This window comes from Malaclemys terrapin, chromosome 5 (assembly GCF_027887155.1).
Source record: "Malaclemys terrapin pileata isolate rMalTer1 chromosome 5, rMalTer1.hap1, whole genome shotgun sequence".
In the NCBI taxonomy this organism is placed as follows: domain Eukaryota; kingdom Metazoa; phylum Chordata; order Testudines; family Emydidae; genus Malaclemys; species Malaclemys terrapin.
In genome coordinates, this window is record NC_071509.1 from 134,433,332 (window position 1) to 134,453,952 (window position 20,621).

Genomic DNA, 20,621 nt, shown 5'->3' on the forward strand with positions numbered 1-20,621 from the left:
ATGGAGACTGCCCAGCTCTGCACTATTGTCATGAGTGTTGCAAGCATGTGATCCTGCAGTATTTGCAGCGCTGCAAGAGGGAACATTACGATTCCTTGGAGGCTACACTGCTGTGAGACATAGAGAGAAAAACAATTCAAGGTTGTTGGTGGAGTTCACAGAGCAGCTGGAGATGGTGGAGCGCGGGTTCTGGGCCTGAGAAACAAGCACTGACTGGTGGGATCACATTGTCATGCAGGTTTGGGATGATGAGCAGAACTTTTGGATGTGCAAGACCACATTCCTGGATCTGTGTGCTGAACTCACCCCAAGCCCTTCGGTGCAGGGACCCAGAATGAGAGTCGCACTGACAGTTGAGAAGAGAGTGGCGATTGCACCATGGAAACTTGCAAAGCCAGATTGCTACCAGTCAGTTGGGAATCAATTTGGAGTCAAGAAATCCACTGCCGGGGCCATTCTCATGCAAGTGTGCAGGGCCGTTAATTGTCTCCTGCTATGCAGGAGTGTGACTTTTGGCAGTGTGCAGGACACGGTGGGTGGTTTTGCAACAATGGGATTCCCAAACTGCAGCGAGGCAAAGGATGGCACACACATCCCTATTTTTGCACCAGACAACCTTCCCACACAGTATATCAACAGAAATGGCTACTCTTCTATGGTAATGCAAGTGCTGGTGGATCACCGGAGACACTTTACCAACATCAATGTGGGCTGGTCAGGGAAGGTGCATGACAGTCATATCTTTAAGAACACAGAACTGTTCAGAAAGCTGCAAGCAGGGACTTTCTTTCCTGACTGGCAGATTACCATTGGGAATGTTGAAATGCCAATACTGATCCTGGGAGACCCAGCCTACCCCTTGCTCCCTTGGCTCATGAAGCCATACACCAGCCATCTTGACAGCACCAAGGAGAGCTTCAACTATAGACTCAGCAGGTGTAGAATGATATTGAATGTGCATTTGGTCATTTGAAGGGTCACTGGTGCTGTTTACTTACAAGATTGGATCTCAGTGAGAAAAATAAGCCAGTGGTTATAGCTGCCTGCTGTGTCCTGCATACTATCTGTGAAACAAAGGGTAGAGGAAGGAGGTGGAGCAGCTGTCTGCTGAATTTGCACAGGCAGATACAAAAGCTATTAGAAGAGCTCATTGTGGAGCTATGCAGCTCAGGGAGGGTTTGAAAGACCATTTTAGTAGTGAGCCAGAGTAGTGTATGTTGTTGTTGTATGCTCTACCTGGCCTTGCTCTTTGGCAGCCTGGTATGAAACAGTGATTGCTGTGTATGTAGGAATATACCATTGTCAGTGCACCTATTAATATTGTCTGTGAATGATGTTGTGTGTTCTGTGACAAAGTGAAGTAACAGGAAATTGGTGGGTATGAGACCTGGGTAGGTCCGATACCCCCCCACTACCACCATCTCTAGTAGCCTGTTCAAATATAGTAAAACCCTCCAGTTATACAATAGTTTTAGGGAAATAAGCAATTTTCTGGTTCTCTTCCTGCCTCTCATGTTGCTCATTCAGGGGCTGGTTTGATGGGCCCTCCTCCTCTCCCTCCTCTCCTCTCTTGTCGGGGGTCCCTCTGACCCCCATCCTCAGCCCTCACCTCTTCTCTCTATGCCTTTCTGTGGGTTCTCAGCCTCGGCCATGGCTCTCACAATCAGCTCTATGCCGACAGCTCACAGATCTACCTCTCTGTGTGGTGCCCTCCATCCCAACCAAACCCTGGGCCTCTCTCTCTGACATCTCCTCTTGGGTGTCCAGTCATCACCGAAACTTAAACATGGCCAAACCAAGCTCCGGATCCTTCCCTTGAAGCCTCCCATCACACATCCTGTCTGATCCTGATGTCAGTAGCATCAACTGCACCCAGAGATAACCCACAACCATAGCGTTATCTCTGACTCAGCCCTCTCCTTTGACCAGCACAGCCTGGCTATGCTAGATCCTGCTGCTTCTCCAGGCACAGCCCCTCTGAGATTAGTCCTTCCCCCCTGCCCTCCTGGCCAACACTCTGGTCCAAGCTCTGATAATCTCGCTGCTGAACTCCTCTCTGGCGTCTCACTCACCCTCGCCTAATCTGCCTTCTGACTACATCACACCCTTTGAGTCCCTCCATTGGCTCCCTCCTCCACCACCTCAAACCCCACTTCCTGCCCTGCCTGACAAAGCCCTCTGCAGCTGGCCCCTGTTCTACCCAACCTGCTCCCAAGGTGGACTCTGCCCTTTACGCCACCACCAGCAGCAGCTCGATGGCCCAGTCAGCACTTCTCCTCATGCTCTCTCCCAGGCCTTGTGCTAATCAAAGGCACCAATGGGACCCAACACCCAGTGACATCCAAAGTCAGCCGGGCACCTAGCTGCCCTGGGTGCCTGGGAAACTCTCAACAATAACGACAGCCCTGCAACCACATTCTAACAAAGGGCCAGTGCCCAGAGCTCACTAGGGTCATGCCGGTGAGGCGCTTTTCCGTGATCTTCCTCCCTAGCATGGCTCGAGGAGGAAGATGTTTGCAGGCACTCAGAAGCGGCTCCTAAACTCTTGGACAGCATCAATTTTCATCACTTCTTTATGAGCCTATGTTCTTAAAGGGCTGGACTGAGCTTTCAGTGCAGCTGTGCTGCCCTGGGGGGCTCCAAGCTGCAGCTGGGTCATAGAACAATTCTATCCCTGAGCCCCTCTGGTCAGAGGGCAGGGAGAAAGATTCCTCATTCTTTCATGGGTATACTTTATTTCCCCGGCACACCCAGCAAGCTTTGCCGGCTAGCACGTGGTGATGGGGGATGCAGAGCTATGCATCCACCCACTCGTGCATTTCCCTGCCCACTTGCTCACAGGCAGTGGGGTTATGGAGCCCACAGCAGACTTTGCTCTCCTGAGCTGCAGCGTGGCCAGGCGTGGGACACTCCAGCCCTAATTAAATACATGAAAAACACCGCCTCCTGAAAACTCCAGTCCGAGGCTGCTACTCTGGGGAGTTGTTCACAGAACTGGAGCGTTCTTGTAAGTGGGGTGTGCATGAAAAATGCAAGAGACATTTTAGAAATGCCAGTACAATGGCTGTGAGTGCACACACCAGCCTTGTAAATGGCAGGGGAAATGAAATCAGGTCACCCTGCCGGTGGGGAGCGTGGAGGAGCTAAAACATGCATTAAAGCAGGCACTCTCCGGTACACCAACTGAGGGGGGCTGTTCCTCCAGCCACGAACCAGCTACACTCTGTCTGCCGAGGACCTAGTCACCTTGGGGCGAGACATAAATTGTCAGCTGCTTCCTTTTTAGCAGAGTGAGATATTTATGCAGGTGAGCAGCTGCGCCTAGGAGGAAAAGGGCAGCAGAAGTGGAGAGGTGAAGAGAGAAGGTGGCGGTCACTCTGATTGAAACGACGTCGCTTTCCTGCCAAGCCCAAAGAGCAGCTCACACATTGCAGCTCTCAAGGATCCCGGGAACATTTGTTCTGTAGCGCAGTGTTTCCCAAAGGGCGGATCCTGATCCACGTCCCCCAGAGGTGCCCCCTCCCCTGTATGCTCTCGCTTCCCGGTGGCAGCTGGCTGCTGACTTTCTGCTCACTGGCCCACCTGCTTCCTCCACACCGCTGCTGCTTCCTGGATCCTGCTTTAGTGTGACCTCACCCATGTCTCTTTTCCAACTACCAGTCAGGCCCGGGCCCCATCCATCCACCCCCGCACACACATGCTTTTTACTCATTAGAGTGGCTGAAGGTTGCAGTCAGGCACTCTTTGATTATCACAGTGCATGTGGACAGAAGGGTAACCACAGGCCAAGTGCACAGGCATCGTAGCTCAGCGCCGGTCACGTGGAGCCGAAGCATAAACAAGACTGTTCACTGGAGAAAGTTGTACATGGAGGTTCGGATTCCAGATACACAGGGCTGCAATTATGGCATAATGCTACTTGCAATAATCACAGTAGTCACTGTCTGCTAGAAATGCTGGTGTGTTTTCATATTACCCGGCATAAGGGAACCAGCCCAAAGTGCTCTCACACGTCCACGTTCCCGAAACTAGGCAATTAAAACACAGGCTGCTCTTAAAGCTATAGACATGATGCAGCCCTGCCAAGTGTGAACATCTCTGCTGTGGACGCTACAGATCTACAGTGCAAAAGAAACACTACCGTACAACATTCTAGTGGTGCACCAGCACCACTATAATTAAGGTTGCATCAAAACATCCGTTTAAAGCTCGGTCTTTCTATACCGTCTAAAATCGACCTGCTTAGTTGGATTCCTTTGAAATGTGGTGTGACTCAGATGGGTATGGGGGTGGGCTAGTGACCCAAATTTGGACTTATTTGAGCCAGGGGTTCCGGAGACGTAAGCCCAGAAATAATACCCATTTTTTAAAACCCATTTCTAGGTGGGGATTTTTCTTGTCCAGAGCTAGCGATCAAACTATTGCTGTGATGCAGGTAAAAATGGTCTCGATCTGTTGAGTTTTGCCCACAATAGTGTCTGGTATCCACTACATTTTTGTGGGACCCAAATGGTGAACAATATGTCAGAAAATGGACATTTTTACCCTGCACATGCGCCAATACAGAAAAACAGCGAGAGTCTTCCATTCCTGCCATTTTACAGGCTTTAAAACTCAACTCTTCTAAGTGCTCTAAAATCCAAATGGTTACTCGTATTGCTTTGAAATTTACTATGCCTTGTGGGGGCAGGTTGTAGTGTTAGTGATCCAAATTTGGGGTCATTTGACCTACGGGGGTTCCTGAATTATAGGGCCCCCTCAAAGGTTTCCTTCTGCCGCCTGGCACTGTTAAACTGGGCAGTGCTAATGACTGGATGAATCACAGCCCATATTGTGTTTGATGACTGTGAACTCCCCCTTGGTGGCGGCGAACTCACCCTTCAGTTAACATAACTAAGGACACGTTAATCATAAGCCTCTACCTTAGACCAAAGGAGTTTGGGATTAAGTGGCTGGCGATTGCTACAATTTGTGTCCTGGTCTACACTGGAAAATTAGGTCAGTTTAACCGCGTTGGTCAGGTGTATGAAAACGTCCCCATGTAGCCAGTGCTGGGTGGCCGGAAGAATAGCTCCATTGACCTAGCTACCGCCTTGCGGGGAAGTGGATTACCTGGGCCGATGGGCAAACGCCTCGCCAGCGTATGTAGTATGTACCCCGCAGCACTACCAGGGGAGTGTGTGTGTGTGTGGGGAACTGCTGCAGCGTGTTAAGTGTGCAGCCCTGTGAGGGCAGGTCTACACTTAAAACACCGCATTTAATGGAGCTGCTCTACACGGACAGGAGAGCGCTCGCCCATCGGCGTGATTAATCCACCTCCCCGGAAGGGGCAGGAGCGCTTCCCATGCTCACATAGCGCTGTCTACACAGGGGTTAAGTCAGTATAACTCCGTCACGCAGAGGGGTGAAGAATCCATCCCCCCGGAGCGACATAAGTGCTACCGATATAGGTCTGTAGTGTGGACCTGGGTCACGAGTGGCAGTTTTGTTTTGAGGGAATGTAATCAGAGACTGGGGGGGAAGATTAGACGTGTGAATGGTTCCTGGGAGGGGAGGCATGATTAGGTGGTGGACGAGTGGGGGGAATAGAGGGAGAGGGGTTCAGGGCTGCGGCAAGAGGCGGGGGCTGGGGAGGGGGATGGGTGGAAGGGGAGGGAGGTGTTGGGGCTCAGGTGAGGAAGGCTATGGGGTTAGGGGAAGTGGAGGGGGCGGGACAGTGGGAAGGGAAACATGAGGGTGAGTAGTCTGGGGAAGATTAGGGGCAGGAACAACTGTTAGCCCCTCAATCTCCCCTCCCATGTGGATGCCCAGATCGGGAGGGGGGGGGCGGGACTTTTGCTCTTCTTGGGGTGTCCATGCCCCCTCGTATGAGCTGGGATATGCCCCGGGGGGGGGAGGGTCTGACCCCTCTCACATGTCAGGAGTTGGACCCCCTCCCTGTCTCTCCACATGAGCCAGGATCTGGGGAAATCCTGCCCCTTTGGGTGTGGAACCGGCATGTCCCATGCATAGCAGAGGCTCTAAGACACACAGGCGGGGGATGGGAACGCCCCCTGAGATGAATGGAGCAGTTCACATGTTTCAGGGTGTATCCGCCTGCATGGGGTGTTCTCATTCAGCTGCTGCGATGGGTGTGGAGAGAAGCCCTTTCCCTCCTTCCTGTTTAAAGGACAATGCTCTAAAATGTGCACGCTTGCACTGATTGTCTTGGAATTTGCTATGCCTCGTGGGAGTGCAGAGTAGGGTTAGCAAGCCACGTTTGATAGCATTTGAGCCAGGGCTCCAGATAGCTAAGCCCTGAAAACATAGCTGCTTTTCAGAAAAGTTTCTAAGTGGTTTTTTGCTGAGATCTAGAGCTTAAACTGTCGCTGTGATATAGGTCAAAGTGGTGTCAGTTGTTCACCTGTGCAATAAACATGTAATAATTCATGTTTGCTTGCTACAAGTTGTCTCTGTAACAATATACTGTATTGACCTTGGACATGGTAGAATAGTCAGCAGCCTGTCCAACCAACATTCTTGGAGACAGAGGACTTTGTAGGGGGCAGACACGGATGGGGCAGACAGGGAGAGATGCTGTGGCTGTAAAGGGGTGGGCAATGCAGATGGGTGGTAGGCAAGCCTTGGATTGGTTGTTTGGGACCTTTTGTATTTTATTAGCCCCTGGGGAAGTTGGGGCGGGGGTGGGGAGAGTGGCTACTCCCTGATCTTTGGGCAGATGTGGTGTTTCCAGAGACACAGAGCGTGCAGGTTTGGAACTCACAGCGCAGGTACATTGACTGCTGAGGGAAAAGTGATACGTGCACTGCCAGAGTTGCTAACTGGCCATTGAACTGTGGGACTGGCAGAGTAAAGATGTTTGTGTCAATGGGGCGTAGCGGGGCAGTGCGGAAAGAGGGCAGAGTTAAGGTTGGATGGGCAACCTTAACTCTGCATTTCCTGGTGTCCAGAAGTTTGTGTTTTGCTCAGCTCAGGGCAAGGCTGCACTGCTGTAGCGCTTTAATGAAGACGCTCTATGCCGACAGGAGAGAGCTCTCCTGTCAGCGGAGTTAATCCACCTCCCCGAGAGGCAGTAGTTGTGTCGGTGGGAGAAGCTCTCCCTTCGACACAGCACTGTCCGCACTCAGGGTTAGGTCGCTCCCGGGTGTGGAATTTTTACAGAACACTAAGTATAACCTCAGCGGTCTGCAAGGGAACGACCTACCACCAAGCAACCTGAACTCGGCATTAATATCGTTTTTTGCCATTGAATTAACTAAGGACAGATCTACACTACAGACTTTTATATTGATATAACTACGTCGCTCAGAGTTGTGACAAATCCACAGCCCTGAGCGACATACTACACCGACCTAATCCCCGCGTAGACAGTGCTATGTCAATGGAAGAGCTTCGCCCACCAATGGAGCTCCCGTCTCTCGGGAAGGGGGATTTCTCTGACTCTTAGATCACATTGTGCCTTTCTCCAGGGGCAGTCCACGCGTAGAAGATAACAGCCTCCAGGCCAGGTATGGGTAGGGTTGAGGTTATGAGCAGATTCCATCCACGTCTATTGTGAACCACCTTTTGCGCCTTTTGGGAACTTGCCTGGATGGTTTTATATACTGTTATCCACTGGCTCTGTGGATACCCTACAGCCTCACTCTCCATTCATTCTTCCATAGACAGTAATTTAGGCAGTTGGTAGAGGGTCATTCTAGCAACATGGGCAAACAATTGCAGTTGGTATCTTTTGGTGACTGTAGTCACACACGGCACTTTCAGTCTTCTAGGGCTGTTGTCCTTTCTTAGTCTATCTAGACTTGTCAACATTAGGACATGGTGCTGTTCAAATGTCTGCAGCTTTTGCTCCACATGCTTTGTCAGTATCAATGTTTCACAACTGTAAGGTAATGGGGGTACAATGAGCATTGTGTATAATCTGGGGTTAGCGGTCATGTACTCTGATGTATGGTTCAAACCGTTTTTATTGAGGCATGCAAACATTTTGCCGGCAGTAGCTATCCACTTGTCAATGTCATCTTCATAGCAGTTACCATGTGGTATGATGGAACCCAAGCAGCAGGAGAGGTCTGCTTGTTCAGTGTCTATATGTTGCATCCATTAAGGTTGCAAAGTTGACACCCCAGAGCTAGGAAAAGCGAGAATCAAGGCAGCCCAGGCAACCTCTGCCCAGCTCCCGGGTACTTATGCATTATGATACTGTCTGTAATTACATTAGCACACACTGTTTTTCCCCTACCTCGTTCACTTTTTACCTGCACCAGTCAGTGGTCCCTTACCTTATTTCCTGCCCACCCTTCGTACTGAATTACTCAAATAACACACCCTTCCACCTGTGGCTCACCAGTCTGAAACCAGCCCAGCTCAGCAGTAATTAAAAGTCATACCTGTCTGATGGGTGGCTGGTGGCCCCTAGATGAGCTGAGTTTGGTGGGCCCCAATTCCAGCTCTCACATCACAAACTCAGCGCTCAGCATAGGAAGGCTCATGAGAGAGGCCAAGAACTGCCTGGGCCATGGAGAATGACCCCAACAGATCAGAGTTGGGCAGGTTGGCAGAGCAGCATGTGGGGGAACAGCCCTCTAGTTGAACAGAGAACTGTAGTGACCCGAACTGGCAAAGCAACATCGTTCACCAACAGTAAATCCACATCTCTTCAAAACAAGGTTAAGCTGAAGTTTAGTGTAATATGCAAAGTATTTGCGAATTAACTCATCAACTAATTTGCATACAGTGTCAGACAGGGAGCTGTGCAAGGCTTGGCAATTGTGATGATGAAGGTCACAGGGTATCAATGATTTCTAGTGGAGGAATGAGGATGGAACAGCTGTTTGTTCGCACCATGGTTCAGATAGCACAAGCTGGTGGAAGGGGTGAGTTGGGGAGCAGGGGGGCAGCGTGGGGAAAGCTAGAAGGCTTTGAACAAAGGAGGTCTCTCTATCCAGCATTTTCAAACCTTGTTGGTTGCTAAAAGGCCATTGTCAAGCCAATCAGTCTTACAACAACCCTTCAGGATTTGTCTTTCAAAGGGATGTTTGGTTCACCCAGAAGTGAAGCCCAACCAAAGCTGTTACCAGCCACACGGTGCACTTGCAGCTTTGCCAGCAGCAAGCACCTCGGAGGGAGGGCTGCACTGACCTCACTGCCAGGCTGATACCCAAGGACGGGGGCCACGGGTAACATGCCAACAAAGCTGTGCACGTTCTCTTCTGAGAGCTGAGTGCGGGGGCTGCTTTGGATGTGCAAGGGGAAGGTGCTACCAAGGGGAGTATCGTCACCCATTGGCTGGATGGCAGAGCTTCCAAAAGCGATGGGTTTGTAACATCATCCCATTGCGGCTGTGCTGGTGGTAAATGCAGGGAAGTGGGCAGCTCGCTGCAAAGAGTCTGGGCATCTCTCTGAACTCAGACACTTGGTTGTTTGTCCTTTTTGATGTTTTTTTTATATTTATTTATTTAAAAAAAATGAGCCTGGAATTTCTCATCGCTTTCTGCCTTTGCTGGTTCAGAGTTGTTGTTTCTGACTCAGCCCATGTATGCGAGATGTTCATCTCCCTCTGTCTCGGAACCCTCTCCAGCAGGATCGTTGGATGTAATTCAGTCTACGTGTGCGTATACATGTGTGCGTGTATAAAACGTTCGGTAGAGCAGCCTACACAAGGCTAGCAAAAGAAACACGTGAGAATCTGGAAATGCCGGCATTAAGGCTGCCTGCACAATGTCCACTCTGCCTCCTTGTAGGTAGACACTATGATCCAGTCATCTCACTTCTTATTTAGTGGTCGTGTCTAGACGCTTCAGGTGCAGACCACGCTATACATAGAATCATAGAGTATCAGGGTTGGAAGGGACCTCAGGAGATCATCTAGTCCAACCCCCTGCTCAAAGCAGGACCAACATTAACTAAATCCCTAAATGGCCCCCTCAAGGATTGAACTCATAACTCTGGGTTTAGCAGGCCAATGCTCAACCCACTGAGCTATCCGTCTCCCCCAAACACAAAACAGAAAGGCAGACTGTGCCCCAAGGAGCTTACAATCAAAGTATAAGACCAGAGACAGCAGGTGGATACAGGCAGACGGGGGAGCACACGCAAACAATGAGACAGTCAAGTCGTTATTTGCACTTAGGACCAGATTTTCAGAAATATTCAGCACGCACAGTCAGGGCCAGATTGGCCGAAGAGCTTGGCTCCCAACACGCAGAGGTCTGCTGAGAATTTGTCCGTATCTATCACAGTGGAGCTTCTGGGTACTGAGCTCTTTGGAAAACCTGGTCCCAGTGTGGGTGCTAAGCACTTGAACCTATGCCCTTAGTGTCCATGAAAAGTTCTGGAGAGGAAAGTGCGCTGTCCAGCCAGGAAACAGGCAAAGTATGGGCAGCATCCCATGTTACTCCTGGGACAGCAGCGCATCCGTTGCTGCCGGTTACACTGCACTGGTACCACAAAAAAGCAGCTAACAGTGAAGTCATTTTTTCAAGTTTTTTTTTTATGTTGAAAGAATATTGTGGTTTCTGATCAGGGAGCATTTACTAGTAAGTGAACAGCACCGTAGTCTGAGTGGGACCACGCTCCCTTGCTGTTTCTGATCAGCTGCCGCTGGCAGAAAAATTGAATATGCTTCTTTTTATGGAAAAAAACCCTCATGAATGAATCCGGTCCGAAGCATTAGCTGTAAATAAACCTCCAATAAAGTTCAGTATGGGTAAGTAATGCAAGCCCTGGGAGTAATAAATCCCACAATTTAATCAGAAGCTTAAACCTGGTATCAGCTTCCCTACTGTTATTTATCTTTTTGGGTAAGCACCTTTTTCCATGGTTGTTACCCCACAAATAATTTATGATGCTGTTAAATCATTCACAGCTGTGTCGTTCCTGTGGAGTCTACACAGATCAGTAAACTGAAGGCTCACAACTAACCCTAGGAAAACAGTAAATTAGAACAGGCAGGTTCTAAAACAAGGGAAATTATCTAGCAATTGCAGCAGTTTTGCAAGGCTGGTGTTCTTGTCAGATATGCAGTAGGGCAGAACAGCCTTAAAGGGGCTCGTACTGAGCCTTCCTGGCATGCTCCTCAGCGGGCGTAAATCAGCATAGCTCCACTGATGTCAAATGATCTGTCCGATTTACACCAGCGGAGGATCTGGCCCTCCCATCCCTGACAGGACCTGCTGTGTCTGAATACTGCATGCCCGCAGTTCCCTAGGACTTCTCTCCAAAGAGAGCCTCTGTTGGAAATGGTCTGGGACTGGGACCGAGAGGAAGGCCAGTTCCTGTGACTCCTTGGAGAGATCCTGCTTCCCGCAGAGCATAAAATGTGATGGAAGCTGCCAGCTAGGCCAGCACACACTGGACAATGAGGGCTTGGGACCCAGGCTTTCCCCATGCCACATCTCAGCTGAAATACCCTGTGAGTGCTGAGAAAAACCCTAAGCTATCACCTCCCTAGGGCTGGCGAGGCCCTTGCAGCTGAGGAGGGGCTAGGGCTGGCAAGGTTCGTGTGGCTGGGGGGAGAGTCTTGGGCTGGGGAGACCCACATGGCTGGGGAAGGTCGGGGGGTGCGGGGGCGGCGAGGCCCCCATGGCTGGGGAGGGTTTAAGGCTGGCAAGGCTCAGGTGTCTGGGGAAGGTCTGAGGCTGGCAAGGCCCCTGTGACTGGGGAAGGCCTAGGGTTGGTAAGACCCCCATGGCTGGGGAAGTTCTTAGCCTGGCAAGGTCCCTGTGGCCGGGGAAAGTCAAGGCCCCCATGTCCGGGAGGGTCTAGGGCTGGCGACACTCACGCAGCTAAGGAGGATCAAGTGTGAGTTAAAATTAATTAAAAACGGGGCCCTTAAAGAAACGTAGCATCTGTCAGACTTTTCTTTGTCCCCAATGATCCTAACAACAGACTAGCACATATACTCTTCAAACTCTCTCTATAGGGAAAGTTAATGATGATCTTGCACATAGGCTATATTGGAAGAAATGGAGCTAAGTCATCAGAGGTAGTTGTCTCTAATTGCTATCATTATACAGGCTACAGACAGGCCCTATAGCTGAGGTAACTTTTATGTGAGGCCATTTTGACATCACAGGTGATTCAACCAGTCACCATTCTTCCTCTGCAGCTAATCTGCATTCAGCATTGGCTTGTCTGTAATGACTCAGGGATAGGATGGAGACTGGACGTACATCCGGAATCTTCATTGGTAGATTATTTGGCCCAACTGCTTTTCTGTGGCTACCTGCTGGCCCAGATGTCAGCGCCTGAAAGGTTTCTCATAGCACTGCTGCCTCGGCTCCCCTGTGCGCTGAGACACAAGCAAAGCGGGAGCCTGTAAAGCACAGACAATTGGACGCAGGCACTGGATTGTCCCTGCCCCCCTTCCCATGGTGCCGTCTCACTAACACAGCCCTCGAAACAATAGGTCAGTGGCAAATCAGGGCTGGCTTCACCAGTGTGCCATGTCTGCTTCAGTGATGCAAAGCAGCTATAAACTCAGCCTAAGTGATTGGTGCATTCCAGCTTCTTTGTGCTGGTCTGGTGTACTGGTGAAGCTGTCCTTAGAAGTTAACATTTAAACTATGGTTTAAGGGCGTCTATGTAGCTTCAGGTTTCAGAGTAGCAGCCGTGTTAGTCTGTATCCGCAAAAAGAACAGGAGTACTTGTGGCACCTTAGAGACTAACCAATTTATTAGAGCATAAGCTTTCGTGGGCTACAGCCCACTTCTTCGGATGCATATAGAATGGAACATATAATGAGGAGATATATATACACACATACAGAGAGCATGAACAGGTGGGAGTTGTCTTACCAACTCCAAGAGGCCAATTAAGTAAGAGAAAAAAAAAAAAACTTTTGAAGTGATAATCAAGCTAGCCCAGTACAGACAGGTTGATAAGAAGTGTGAGAATACTTACAAGGGGAGATAGAGTCAATGTTTGTAATGGCTCAGCCATTCCCAGTCCTTATTCAAACCGGAGTTGATTGTGTCTAGTTTGCATATCAATTCCAGCTCTGCAGTCTCTCTTTGGAGTCTGTTTCTGAAGTTTTTCTGTTGTAATATAGCCACCCTCAGGTCTGTCACTGAATGACCAGACAGGTTAAAGCTTCAGATAATTAGAAATATCACACGTCAGCATGCTCTTTGGGTCTCTCATGTAAGTATTCACATATGACATTTTAAATAATTTTTACCAAACTAAGGAAATTAAAAACAACAACAACAAACCTTAAAATGGAGGTATGTTGAGATTATGTATCAGTAATTTAAGGGTAAAAAAATTACAGAGATTCTATAAATACCCCCAAACCAAGTGTGTTAAACCCAGAAAATTCACAGTTAAGAGTACACTTAAAAGAAATTCGAACTTGTTAAGAAATGCACAGTGAGGGCACCTGAAGAACCACAAGGAAAAATACGGAAAAAAATGAATGTGTTTTTACAAATAAATGCAATCCAATCTGGGACCACAAACACTGAAATGCCTTACCCAGACCCGTGGGGTTCTCACGGGAACATAAGAACGGCCATACTGGGTCAGACCAATGGTCCATCTAGCCCAGTATCCTGTCTTCTGACTGGCCAGTGCCAGGTGCCTCAGAGGGAATGGAACTGACCAAGGCACTTATCAAGTGATCCGTCTCCTGTCGTCTAGTCCCCAGCTTCTGGCAGTCAGAGGTTTAGGGCCATCCAGAGAATGGGGTTGCGTCTCTTCCCATCCTGGCTAATAGCCATTAATGGATCTACTTATCTAGTTCTTTTTTGAACCCTGTTATAGTTTTGGCCTTCACAACAGCCCCTGGCAATGAGTTCCACAGGTTGACTGTGCATTGTGTGACTGTGCATTCCTTATGTGTGTTTTAAACCTGCTGCCTGTTAAGTTCAGCGGGTGACTCCTGGTTTTTCTGTTCTGAGCAGGAGTAAATAACACTTCCTTATCACTTTCTTCACACCAGTCCTGATTTTATAACCCTCTAGCCTATCACCCCTTAGTTGCCCCTTTTCTAAACTAAAGAGTCCCAGTCTTTTTAATCTCTCATGTGGAAGCTGTTCTGTAGCCTTAATCATTTTTGTTGCCCTTCTCTGTAGCTGGTCCTATTCTAATACATCCTTTTTGACACAGGGTGACCAGGACTGTACATAGCATTTGAGGTGTGGGCATACCATGGGTTCATACAGCCGCATTATTATATTTTCTGTTTTATTATGTATCCCTTTGCTAATGGCTCCTAACATTTGACTATCACTGCACATGGAACAGATGTTTTCAGAGAACTATCCACAATGACGCCAAGATCTCTTTCTTGAGCGGTAACAGCTAATTTAGACCCCCATCATTTTTGCATGTTCAGTGGGATTCTTTTTTCCAATGCACATTACTTTGCCTTTATCAGCACTGAATTTCATCTGCCATTCTGTTGCCCAGTCACCCAGTTTAGTGAGATCCCTTTGTAACTCTGCCACGGCGGCACTACCAACCATCTGGGTCTGCTCTGCTGCCCTTTGTTCCCTGGCTGCACTACCATGTGCCCCGTAGACACTTCCCACTGAGAGTGTTGCCTGTAGAGACCTCATTGATTGAGGATACTAGAAAGAGACAGGGAGATGGCCAGATGGCCACTAGCTGCCATTTCCCCCCAGCCATCCTCCTCCTTGTCCCCCATCTGCCTTCTTCTGCGCCTCTCCTTGTTTCCCATATGGCATAATGGGCAGTGGATTTCTCTTGGTGGTCGGGCCCCAGCTGTGCACCTTTGGCAGCTGGTAAATGGCTCTGACCAGACAATCAGGACATAGTTTGGGCACTCAGTGTCCACAGCCAGGCTGATGGTCCTAACTCCCAAAGCGACACCATCAGCTTCCCTTTCCCACTAGCCAGCAGAACTCATGCTTGGCCCCTCTGCAAATGCCCGTGTTTGTAATGGTTTGAGTTCTTCTAGACCCATCATTGCTCTGTCACCCCTTTCCCCGTCAGGCTGGCTCACGGGGCCTGCGCACCATGCACAGAACCAGTTCTGTGCCACCTCTGCAGGAGCCCCAAGGTGGAGTGGGGGGATGTCCTGGGGCAGGAAGGGGCAAGGCCAGTGTGGATGCACCCTAGGGCAGGCCAAAGTGGTGTCCCAGCCTGTGGCAGAGGGTGCAGTGGCCCCAGACTCTGAGCAGGGGGCCACGACCCAGGCCCTCTCTCCCTGCCCCGGCACAGGAATGATCTGGCCTACGGTGCATTGCAATCACTGTAGTGCCTTTGTCACACACGCCCCAGGCAGAGTCAGCACTCAGTCTGTGTGTCTCTCTTACTGCTTGCTGCCTTGCATCACCAAACGGTGCATGGTCCTGCCTGGCCCTGCAAACCAGGTCGATGGCTCAGCCTGTAACTATGGGTAACAGTCTCCACCCAGGGGAAATGCTCCCCCTCGGAGCGACACTGACAGCGAAACACCTCCCGTCAGTTGTGAAAGGGCTCAGTGTTCTGGCAGGTCCCGTTGCGGGAACCCTGGTCCCCGCGCAGTACAAGTCCATCCGAGGGGGAGTTTCTTCTGCCAGCTGTCATACCGTCATCCCAGTCACCTACTCTCCCACCGCTGCCCTGTCACGTTAGCACACAGTCCTGCTCTGATCCCTGGGGCTCCGAGACCCTCCTCCAGAGCAGTGTTTTTCCCCCTGGTCTTTTGGCTTTTCCCTCTGAGCTTAGGTAACAGTTGCCGGAGGAGTTGATTGATATGAAGCGAGCTCTCTTGTTCGGTTGTTTTGAACATTGCTGTTTTGTAACCATGAACTCTCCTTATTCTTTTCTTGCAGATGAGCTCACAGTGCCTGCACTTTATCCCAGTAGCCCTGAAGTGTGGGCGCCGTACCCTCTGTACCCAGCGGAGTTAGCACCTGCTCTACCTCCTGCTTTCACCTATCCCGCTTCACTGCATGCCCAGGTAATTTATACCAACCAGCCACAACTTCACTCACTCTACCACCAGTCCTTTCGAAGCTGGTCCCCCAGCGCACCCTGTCCAACTAACCCCTGTCCGGCTAACAGACACTCCTCCAGACGATTAATGATCTCACCCCAATCAAGCTGACACATCCTCAGGGGACGAGTGGGGACAGGCTTCCCGAGGTGATAGCACACACTGCCTGATGTATCCCAGACACCTCTCTCTTCCTTAATCCTTTCACTTTCCTTCACACAAAGACCACAGGAGGCAGTTCTAGACTCTACCGGGTATTGAAGAACCCTGGACATATGTACCTCTGGATATACGTACTGTGCAGCCCAAACTGGCTCTTGCGGCTAATTCTCTGGAAGGCAATCGGTGTGGTGTGTGTTTGTGTGGCTGGGTGCGTTTGGAGTTGGCCATCTGTGAGGTCAGGAGTTTGGTGCTGTAGCCTAGATGTCAGGGCTCCCGACTCCAAGGCAGGTGATCTACTCCTGAGCTACAGGGACAGCTGTCACTGCGTGGACAGACCCACGTGCTGTAGCTGCAATTGGTTACTGGGATAGTGTTGGCTGGTGAACGATGCCTGATTAATAGTGCTCCCTCCACCTCGCCCATCGGTGGTTCCAGGTCAGTAGCCACCGCCGCTGCTGAGAGGAGTTCAGGCCCTTTGCCTGTCCCATCCCTGGCAGGTCTGCTAGGCTGTGGACAAAAGTGTGGGGGGATAGGTCATTCTCCCCCAGCTTAGGTCTGGGGTGCCCAGGGTCTGCTTGGGGTACATTTTTGCAGCTGCTACCAAGCTCTGCTCTAAGGAGGGCAATGTGCGCAAGGAGATGAGGATTTGCAACAGCCCCAGAAACATTCTGAGTTCCGGTGATCCCAGTCGAATGAAAGGCAAGACTCCAGGCACGGTGCAGGCAAGGGTTGAATAAGGCTCCCAGGCACTATGGGTTGAATAAGTTGGGTTCCAGCTTCTTAAATGATAGGATGGAAGAGAGAACAGAAGAACTCACTTTTGATCATGCCCTGAAAAATTACTTACCAGAAACCTTAGTGACTGCAGTCTTAGTCCTTGAAACCTTCCGACACTGACTCCTGCGGGCCAGGGGCCAAGTGATTCCCTGCTGTGAGCTGGCCACATGTGACGACAGCTACATGTAAGTGGCAACCACCACCAAGCACATCGAGTTTCCACGCCCCTGAGGGGCCAAGTGCGCAGCACGATGTTACCAAAGTTGGGGAGCTCCTTCCATCAGAGACGTGTTTTATCACTCCTTGATAGCAACTGCACATGTCTCAGTAGCCTGGCTTCTGGAGGGACTTTTCCTGCATTAACAATCCACATAGAATCATAGATTATCAGGGTTGGAAAGGACCTCAGGAGGTTATCTAGTCAACCCCCCTGCTCAAAGCAGGACCCAGACAGATTTTTGCCCCAGATCCCTAAATGGCCCCCTCAAGGATTGAGCCCACAACCCTAGGTTTAGCAGGCCAATGCTCAAACCACTGAGCTATCCCTCCCCCCTGCCATATGTTGATGCTCTTCAGATCTTGCATACAAATGCATGTAGTCATGCATGGCGTATCTGAGTAGCTAAGCTGGAGGAGATGCTAGTGATTTCCATGACATTACACTTTGAGCAACCTACAACCCAAGAGAGAGTCAAGCAGTGTGAATTCCACAGAAGGACAGACAGAAACCCTATTCCAACATGTTATGGAGCAGTGTAGGTTCCTAAGGGGCAGAATGGACAGCAGCCCAGGAGCGTTCACACTGAGATAAGCAACAGGAGAGAGGCAAGTCTTACTGCTGTTTGTGACTCCCTTCTCCTCCACCCTATGTCCCAACACAACACAGAGAGCAGAGCACTTGAGGCAGCACCAGGCAGCCAGAGAAGAGCTGTTCATCCATATGATCCCATGAACAGCACCTCCCAAGATGACCGTCAGAGATGTGTAGGCATTTCCTGGTGCTGCTACCTAAACCAAAGGGCTGGGTGTTACATGCCAGCTGTGGCCACTGAGGTGCCCTACTACCAAGCCAACCTGCAAGTTGATCCTCTGAGCTAGGCCAGGGTTCACTTTGCTGCTGCTCAGTTTGGGCCCGTGGTGAGTTCAGTTTTGAGATTTCATAGCTAGCTCTGGTCACTGCAGATTCTTTTGTTCCTCCGTCTCCATCAGCAGGTGACACCGGAGTTAGACATAGACTAGGCCACCTTTGGAAAGTGAACGAGCACAATGAGAGAGGCCATTTTAGAGCCAGCCTCTCGTCTTTAGAGCTGTCACACTCAACTGTGATATCACAGCCCCTTCCGGGAAAGGACCGTTCCCTGTACCCTGTCAGCCACGCATGTGAGGGAAGAGCGCTTCTCGAACTACTTTCTGCAATGCCTAGTAAATCCATCCCTGGCTGTAGCTGCTCCCCCGTCTGTGGGTAATTGTCCTCCTTCCAATATTTATGCTGAATGCATTTCCACGGGAGCTGAGCCCAAGGGTTACCAACTAGCGAGGGCGGCTGAAAATGTAGAACGGGTGACCTAGATCAAGGGTAAACGTGGGAGAATTCCCAGTCACACTGTTGCTGCGGATCTGTCTGCAACAAAGTGTTGAGTGGGGGTTTCGTGTCAGTCCAGGATGAAAAGCCACCAGAGAGTGAGAACAAAACTCACTGCTAGATTCAGAGATTTTAGGGCCTGAAGGGACCAATAGGATCATGCGTTTCTGTTCTGGTCTGTAAAGGTTCTTTTCCCTTGCTGTGCGTTAAAGGGCGGGACTGATGGACAAATAGCCATGCCAGGCTATCATGTAGGGCAGCAGTGCAAGGCTCGGTATAAAACCCAAGGCCTTTCCTTGTTTCCCCTCCCAAGAAGGGCAGGGGTCAGTGCTTAACGTGTGGCAGCTGGGGAGGGAGGCTCTAAATACATGAGTTGATTATGGGCCAGTTTTTCAAAAGACCCCAACACCCAGCAGCTCCCAGTGTTTGCTTTTGGAAAGGCTGGCTTAAACTTAGCCTCTAGATTCTCAAGAGAGGGGCCTGGACTGGACCAACAGGCCAGGATCCAGGGGCCTATGACAGACCCAGTCACTTGCTGACTCAGTAATTTAGCAGGCCCTGGCCCTGGAGGGGTGGAACCATTTGACACTGGATTTCCTCCCCCTTGGCAACGTATGTCCAAGCAGCTGGCTTGCCAGCGCCAGGCCTCCTGCTAGAGAGACCCATTGAACCAGCACTTCCAGCTGGTAATGCAGGGACGTTCCCTACAGAAATTCAGCTAGTTCGGGGAAACGCAGGAACTCAAGTGAGCTCACGAACTTCAGCGTGAGGCAAAGTGACTGTGACAGGGATGAAAAGGAAAATGAACTCCAAACGGAGGGCCATGTTTTATTCACAACCAGCGGTGGAGCAGTCTGCTGGCTCACGCAGCCCAGCAAAGTGAAAGGCAGAAACACCACGTAATGTACACTCTGTCACAAGCACTTTTCTGCTTGTTGAACCCTGAAGTTGGGACCCCTAATGGCCCTTGATAGCAGGAGTACTGTAGTTAAAAATTAACGAGCAAAAGCAATAATTAAATATGGATGACGAGCACTCACTGTGGACTTGGCCTGCCAGCGGGCTGTGCACGCCTGGCTGCTCCCAAACGGCGCGGCGCGGCCGGAGCCTCTCGAACCATCTCAGTCCGCTCGAGGGCGTTCCTGAAAGCAATGCCCGGATAGCGCCGGTGGGAGGGGCTCATTCACAGGCAGCCCCGTTGCTAGGAGAAATGGGCCCGAGGAAGGCTGTCCATGCCAGAGCGGGGGGCAGAGAGAAGGCAGGCAGGCCATGCCTCCTTGTCAACCTCCTCGCCCAAGCAACAACCTTTCCTGTCCCCCGGCTTCTCTTGTCCCCACTGTGCAGCATGGCATGGGGTGAGAAGCGTGAGTCTGATTCAACCGGGGGAGGACTGAGCCAAGGACTAGTGCAGGGGAAGGGCCATGGTGATGACATGATTTGGTTGGTGGGGAGTGTCCCTTGGATGTATGTGATGTATGTGCTCAGCTGGCCACCAGACGGTCTAGCTGGCCAGCGGCGCCTTGCTGGGGCTCACCGAAACCAGAGCAAACCAGCAAGGATGCAGACACAGGCCTTGCAACTGGGCCACATAGTCCCCTTGGGCTTGAACCAGAACCCAGATCAGAGCTTCCCTGAAACCTTGGAGCGAAATCTCAGCTGCACATCTCTAGTTACCCAGTTCTGCCACCCGTACTCCCACGGAGCAATCCTGTCTCCGGGCACGGCCCCACTGATTCCTGTGGACATGCCGGCAGAGTAAGGCACTGCTCATTGGGAGTACATGTGGCAGGATGGCACCCAATGGCTACGCGGGGGGTATAAAAGTCATGTGGCTGGGGAAGTCACACTTCCCTTCTCTGAGCCTGGCTGGGGCAGGGAGCCACACGGAGGTGGCACGTAGTGTTTTCCAACCCCAGTGTGAGTCTAGGCTTGTTATGAGAGGGAGCATTGGGTGGTTCAGGTAGAATGGGAGTCTGCATTGTTTGGTGAATGCAGGAAGATTAACCACTGGCATGTGGTGGATTCTCCATTCATTGGGTGTATCTTTCTAACAGCGCCACTCCAGTTTAACCACACGCTAACTGGGCTGGATGCAGGAATCCCGGGTGGGGTCATAGGGTTTGTGCTTTGCTGGGGGTCTGACCAGATGATCAC

General features: G+C 50.6%; 1 protein-coding gene across 3 annotated transcripts in view; it reads left to right on the forward strand.

Annotated features, from left to right (window-relative positions):
• RBPMS (RNA binding protein, mRNA processing factor) overlaps positions 1-20,621 on the forward strand; it is a 130,073-nt gene that overhangs the window by 80,967 nt on the left and 28,485 nt on the right. For 2 of the 3 annotated variants that reach the window (XM_054029887.1, XM_054029886.1), the window contains exon 6: positions 15,783-15,910. In XM_054029887.1, the coding sequence (XP_053885862.1) occupies positions 15,783-15,910 (128 nt within the window). Of the gene's footprint in view, positions 1-15,782; positions 16,153-20,621 lie in introns of those variants that run through there. The other variant, XM_054029885.1, reaches the window with a different exon arrangement.